Raw genomic sequence first — 6676 nt, 5'->3', positions numbered from 1 at the left:
GGAGCCGGGCTGGGCCGGTGCGGGAGACAGCGAGCAAGACCGCCACGGGGAGGAGACAGAGCGGCCAGCGCCGTTTAACGAGGCGCCGTTCTCCGCCCGCTGGCAGCCTTCTAGGACCGGACCCGAGAGGACCGCCATCAGCCCGCTCCCTCCGGGTCCCGGGCGTGGGCGCGGGGGTGCTGAAGAGGGAGCTCTCCCACTCCATTAATGTGTCTTAGAGCGGGAGGGGCCGTTTCCGAGGACCTCTAGTCTCTCCAGCCACCACCACCCCCAAAATGTGCGGCCTGGAAAGTCGCCTAGAGAAAGCGCGGAGGGGATGGAAAAGACCAGCCGCGGCGGGCCGAGGGGCGAGAACGTCTGCTAACCGCTCGACTCCGGCGCACAGCTTGCATGGGTTGGGCGCAAGCTCCAGCCGCCGAAACCGGCACGGTGATGGCCTGGTGCTTCTCCTGCGCGTCTCCGAGAACTCCGGGGCGTGGGGTCAGAGGAGGGCGGATTCCCAGGCATCCACCCCGCCCTGGCCGGCACCCGAACGCTCTGAGCCCGTCTCCCCTGAAGCCTGCGCATTAGCACCGGAGTCTCTTTAAAGCAGTAGCGGGGGCCGCGGTCACGTGAGGTGGATTCCTGGAAAGTTCCTGGAAAGCGGCCTCCGCCGCCGCGGGGCGGGGCGCGCGGGGAGCGCGGACTAGGGAGAGAGGCGGGGAGCGAGGGAGGCGCGTAGGTCTGGGAAGTCGCGCGCACACAGCGCTCCGGGGACAGACATTTAACTCTTGTCTAGTCTCGCCGCCGCCGCGGCTCGCGGGCCTTAGGCTTCCCTTGAAGCATGAGCCTTCTCGCCCGCCGCCACTGGCACTGCGCGGGCCGCGGACAGTGCGCGCAGGGGCCCCGGGCGCACAGCCTCAGGATCCCCGTCGCCTACAGCTGGGGCGCCGGAGGAGCTCGGGCAGGGGCCCGCGGCAGGTATCGGGCTGGGGAGCCCAAAGGCTCCGCCCCTAGGAGGGCTGGGGAGGGCACTGGGGCGCGGCCGAGAGCGCGGGGCAGCCTTGGCTTCCGCAGTTTCGAGCCTCTGGGCTAGAAAGCCCGAGCTGCGGCTCTGCCCCGAGGCTGGGAGCTACTGCCTGCTTTCGCTGGTTCTTTCCCGGCGTCTGGAAGTCTCCGGAGTTTTTGTTTTTGTTTTTCCTCCCCTAAACTGCCATCCAGATTAATAATCCTCCTAATAAGCTGATCTCCCGCTCCTCCCCACCCGCCTGCCTCCCGCCCTCTTTCCTCCCTCCCTCTCTCCTTCTCATCTCCTTGGTTGCAGCCGGAGGGAACCCAGCAGCTGCCCCGGGTCGGGGGTGTCCGAGCCCGGAGGGGGTGTTAGAGCCCGGCGAATCGAGGCGATGGTCCCCGGGGCTCACGTTTGCCCTCTGTGCAGAGAACTCCGGCCGCCCCCGCCGCTGAGCCCAGGGCTCGTCACATCCCCAGGCATCTCGTTCCCAAATTAAAAGTCAACAGGGGAAACTCGGGCAGACACCCCTCCTCCCGGGCCCCTCCCGGCTCCCCCGCCCCATGCCTGCTGGGGAGGCTGCCTGGTGCGGAGGCGGCAGCAGCGGCCGAGGCCGAGGTAAGGGCTCAGCGTTGGTTGTCTAGCACGTCCCGAAGCGCTCTCTGCCGCCTGCTGGGCCCCCGGTTCGGGTCAGGGCTCGGAGCCCCCGCGCGGGCTGCGCGCTCGGGCAGATTCCTCGACAGCGCTCGCGGCGGCAACAAGCAGCCTCAGCCGCCCGGCCTCGGGAGCGGCAGCCACGGCGCCCCCAACCCCTGCCCCAAGCGAGCTCCGGGAAGCGGGGGGAGGGGAGCGAGGCAGCCTCTGTTGCGGCAGCTCCCGCACCTCCGCGTCCCGGGCTGCCGGCTCTGCCCGGGAAGCCCCGCGGCACTGTAGGGCCGGGAACTAGGTTTGTGCGGGGTGCTTCCTCCTGGGGCTCCCCGGGCTGTGCGGAGTGTGAGATAGGAATGCCAAATGGGGACCTCTCCTGTTCTTTCCTTTTTACATTTTTCTACTTGTCCTTGACTGAGGCCTGTTTACCACCGTACCCGCAGGTGACTCTTTGCTCTTCTCATCTCCTAGTCTGCGATTTCAGCGAGCAGCCCTGGGCGGGAAATAAGCCGGTTCGCCACCCTCATCCTGTCCCCCGCCCCCGCCCCTCGCCCCTCGCCCCAACTCTTGCGTCTTGGATCCCTGCTCTGTCTTTATCCTTCTTTCTCTAGAACGGGCCAGGGCAGTAACTGGATGCTCGGGGTTAAATGGTGCAGGAGCGCAGACGCGGAGGATTCCCGGGATTTTCCACGTCTCTGTCCCTCCACCCACGCCCCGGCCGCAGGGGTCCAGTTCCGACTGACCCAACCCTCCACTTTCTCTTTGCAGGCAAACTGTGCGTGACCGCGCCTGCGGGGGATTTGCCATCCGTGCACCGGGACCCGGGGAGGAAGAACCAGCGGCTCCCCATTACCTCCCCCTCCATTTCCATTTCGCGGACCCCTCAGGGACTCGTTTTGGGGTTCCCACTGACTTCTAAGAAGGACGCGTACCCCTCTCTGACCCCAGCTCGGGCGGCCACCTGTCTTTGCCGCGGTGACCCTTCTCCCATATGACCCTGCGGTGCCTCGAGCCCTCCGGGAATGGCGCGGAAGGGACGCAGAGCCATTGGGGGACCTCGGGGTCGGCGGAGGAGCCGTCCCCGGAGGCGGCGCGTCTGGCGAAGGCCCTGCGGGAACTTAGTCACACAGGTAGGGAGCGGACCGGCCGCAATGCGTGCGAGAAGGGGGCGCCTCCTCAAAGACAAGGATGCGGTTGTGCTAGCGAGGCTGGGAAGCAATCGCTACCGTCCCCGCCCCAGCTCAGGGAACCGCGGGGAGAATGCCCCTACGGACCTGGATCCTTGGAATGCGAAAGAAAAGTGGTTCTCGAGGGACTCAGAGGCCTAGGGGAGGTTAGAGCGCTAGAAGGGCTCTTTGGAAATAGACTCTTAGGGCGCTGGAATTTTTGCTATTTTCCGCGGCCGTTTGGGGTCGGCACTCGGGCTCGGACCTTAGCCGGAGAAAGTGCCCGGCGCCTTTCCTGTCCGCGGGGTGAGAGGGCGGCGAGTGGGCTCTGCGCTGCCCGCAGCTTCAGTTGCATCTGGCTCCCGGGCAGCTGCTGCAGCCTGGAATCTTGGCGGCCAAGTTCGGGGACCGACAGATTGCCGCTCAGGACTGCCCCAAAGCCGGGAGGAGGGCGGGCTGCGAAGCCCCAGCCGAGCTTGGCCTCGCTTGTTTCAAGTGCAGTCTTGTGCCTTGCGCGGCTTGCTGTCGTCTCTCGGCACCTGAAAGAAGAAAAGATGGAAAAAAAGATTCTGACAAACCTGCAGGCTTTCAAAATCAGGATCCTCAAAGCTTACGTTTGGGGCAAAGTTGAAGTTTTGGTAGCAGTAGGGAGAAGGAAAAGTTCCTTCGCTTGCGGTTCCGGTCTTTCCGTGCAGGCCACGGGCTTTCCCTCAGCGGGAGGAACCGGCAGATTGCAGGTACCCGAGCAAGTTTTTTTTTTTTTTGGAGGCGGGGGGGAGCATTGTTCAAACTTTTAAACTGTAAGATGTTGCTAAGTCACTTTTGAAAACGGGATGGGAGATGGAACTGGCAGGTAGACTCGAGAATGCTGGGGAGACCGACGGTTGTGATTGGATTTGAATTAGGGCAAAGTCCAAAAGAGTTTATGGAAGACTGTAAACTGCAAGTACTAATTATCAATTGGGCTTTCTCTCATTTCTCAATGGCTGATAAGTAGTTGTAATCAAAGCAGCGAAGAGAAGCTATTGTATCATACTAGAGCTGCACTCTTAAAACAAGTAAATAGCGGTGCTTTCCAGGACTTTGAAAAGAGATATGGATGCAGCCGCTAACAGATTTGGGGAGGGTGGGAGTGGACACCAACCATCCAAAAAGTTGCTTCTTTTTATCTTGTTGGAATTAACTGGAGTTGGGTTTTCCACTTTTTTAAGGGCATGGCTTTTATTTCTAACTTCTGACTTAATTTACATTAAATCTTTGATTTCACTTGACTAGTGGAGAAGCATCATGCCTGGTCAGCCAGTGTGTCATATTGCAAACATTCTTTTGTTTCATTAGGAGAAAGTCTTAAGAGAGTTTAAAGAACAGCTACAGAAAGATACTTTTTAAAAAAGAAAACTGGCTTGCAGTTTGTTCAGAAAATAAAATGGACCTATGTTTTCATCAAATTTCTATAGAAAGTATTTATGGTAGCCTCTGGTAAACTTTCACACACTTCTTTTGAGGGCTAGAAAAATTGTTGCCAAGTATTTACCCTATTTTTAAAATTCTCTATAATAACTATTTTACTCTCTTTTCTTTTTCTTTTGAACAAAAACCCCAGGTTGGTACTGGGGAAGTATGACTGTTAATGAAGCCAAAGAGAAATTAAAAGAGGCACCAGAAGGAACTTTCTTGATTAGAGATAGTTCACATTCAGACTACCTACTAACCATATCTGTTAAAACATCAGCTGGACCAACTAATCTTCGCATCGAATACCAAGATGGGAAATTTAGATTGGACTCTATCATATGTGTCAAGTCCAAGCTTAAACAATTTGACAGTGTGGTTCATCTGATCGACTACTATGTTCAGATGTGCAAGGATAAGCGGACGGGCCCAGAAGCCCCGCGGAACGGCACTGTTCACCTTTATCTGACCAAACCGCTCTACACATCAGCACCACCTCTGCAGCATCTCTGTAGACTCACCATTAACAAATGTACCGGTACCATCTGGGGACTGCCTTTACCAACAAGACTAAAAGATTACTTGGAAGAATATAAATTCCAGGTATAAGTGTTTCTCTTTTTCTAAACATGCCTCCTATAGAGTATCTCCGAATGCAGCTATGTAAAAGAGAACCAAAACTTGAGTGACGGCTCTGGATAACTACACGGAATTCTAAGAACAGCTGAAGTCAATCTAATTTAAACGTGTGGAGGGGTAGCTAGGTATTTAAAGTTCCCCCAAATATTTTCACCTGAGTGATGCTTCCCTTCCTAAGGCTGACCAAGACCAGTTTATCCTTTTAAGTTAAAAATAAAACGTCCCAAGTAAAGGCTGAAGGAACACTTTATCAGAACTCTTTGCCTTTCTGAGGTTCCTGTTAGGTGGAAGGTGCCAGCGCCGGCAGTAGAGAAAGAGCTCCACTTAGGAGTGCTGAAGAAGTGGAAGGAACCAAACTGACACAGGCTTAACTTCAATTTTGTATGCCTGGTGATCAGAGTCTATTTTAGGACATTTGATATTTTGCATTCTGATGTATTTAGGAGATTTGTTAAACAGATATGCTTGTGAGTATTTATCCTTCATTTTATGCAATTAACCAAATCAACCAAAAAAAGTGACCATGAAATCCTGTATTTGTCTTTTTACTACATGTATGAACTCTCTCATGTGAATGAGTACTGTAGTAATCCATTTCAAGGGAGCCTTATTTCAGAAATATTTCAAACTGGTGCAAATGGAAAAGCCTTCTTTTCCTTTAAGGCTAAAGACAAGAATGTCATGCTATACAGGTGCAACTCAATCCCTGTTAATAAAACCATGTAGATAGAGACATTTTACCCTTTGAAGTAGCTGTGTCCCACAACCTGTTGCCATTGATTTTTCAGAAATGGCTTTAGAAATTTCCAAGTGGTCTAACCATGGACATTTGCAATTGTCTCCCTTCTACCATGTAGAATACTCTGACTTAATTTTCTTCCAGATATAGGGGGTTACCTGCCTGTTTTTCAAAGTGTTTATTTACTGCTGTTACTATTTGATTAGAATGTATTAAATAAAAAAACCTGACTTTCACAAGTGGCACTTAATTACTCTGAATCGTAGAGGACATACACTTTCATGGTAATAGAGGGTTGCCATAAAAACTTACGTCAAGTGAAATAACTAAATATTCAGCCAGAGGTAGAACGTTACTTGCCCTTCTCTAAAGTTACAGGTCACACTTGCCCTTTGCATTTTGGAAAGCATGGTTTAGAAACTACAAGAATTGCCAAGTGGCCTGGTCTTTTACAACTTGAAAAGGCATAATACTAACGCCCGTTGTGTTTCCGAAAGACCTGGTTTAGAAACTACAAAAATGTTTACAGGTTGAATAGGCACAATACAAAATACAAAGTAAGAGTTTTATGGCCATTTTTTGGTTTTTTGCCACATGGTCTCACGACTGTTGCAAATGCACCATCTTTTCTGGAGTTCAGACGTTATTCATTTTGCTGCCTTTAAAACAAAATGTCCTGCATAGCTGCATACTATGGTGTGTCACTGGGAAGGTGAGCCTAGTATATGATGTGTGTGCCCCAAGTGAACAAGAAAATTCAGTTATAAATTATAGTAAAACCTGCTAATCGCATATCATGAAAATATGAATATTTTCATGAAGCTCTTAAAAACCGGTTTTGTGCCTGGAAGGTAAACATAACTGTGCGTGTCCAAACAGCAGAGCCAAACACAAAAGATTGCTAGGTGTGCCTTAGGAAGAATTTATTTGTAACCTAAAATTTACAGAAGAGCTAGACTTTTAAGGTCTGGTCTCTGATGTGGAGGTAACCTTCTCATTAGGATGCTCAGAGTCTGTGCTTTATTTACCCGTTTTTTCCACCAA

The 6676-nt window shown here is 52.8% G+C and overlaps 1 protein-coding gene across 3 annotated transcripts; it reads left to right on the top strand.

The window, feature by feature from the left end:
• The first annotated feature begins 735 nt into the window (after nt 1-735).
• On the top strand, nt 736-5868 carry SOCS2 (suppressor of cytokine signaling 2). Of its 3 annotated transcripts, XM_028490439.2 has the most exons (4): nt 769-960; nt 1304-1606; nt 2405-2766; nt 4406-5868. In XM_028490439.2, the coding sequence occupies exons 3-4, from the start codon at nt 2628-2630 to the stop codon at nt 4861-4863; spliced, it is 597 nt and encodes a 198-aa protein (XP_028346240.1). In that variant the 5' UTR covers nt 769-960; nt 1304-1606; nt 2405-2627; the 3' UTR covers nt 4864-5868. The 3 variants fall into 3 exon arrangements, with proteins under 3 accessions (XP_023983228.1, XP_028346240.1, XP_023983229.1); XM_024127460.2 differs by lacking the exon at nt 1304-1606 and having other exon boundaries at nt 736-960; XM_024127461.3 differs by lacking the exons at nt 769-960; nt 1304-1606 and adding an exon at nt 1801-1934.
• The last annotated feature ends 808 nt before the right edge of the window (nt 5869-6676 follow it).

Source organism: Physeter macrocephalus, chromosome 6, assembly GCF_002837175.3.
Source record: "Physeter macrocephalus isolate SW-GA chromosome 6, ASM283717v5, whole genome shotgun sequence".
NCBI classification, from domain to species: Eukaryota; Metazoa; Chordata; class Mammalia; order Artiodactyla; family Physeteridae; genus Physeter; species Physeter macrocephalus.
The sequence above is the reverse complement of the archived record's forward strand: the minus strand, read 5'-3'. Positions and strand labels throughout refer to the sequence as shown.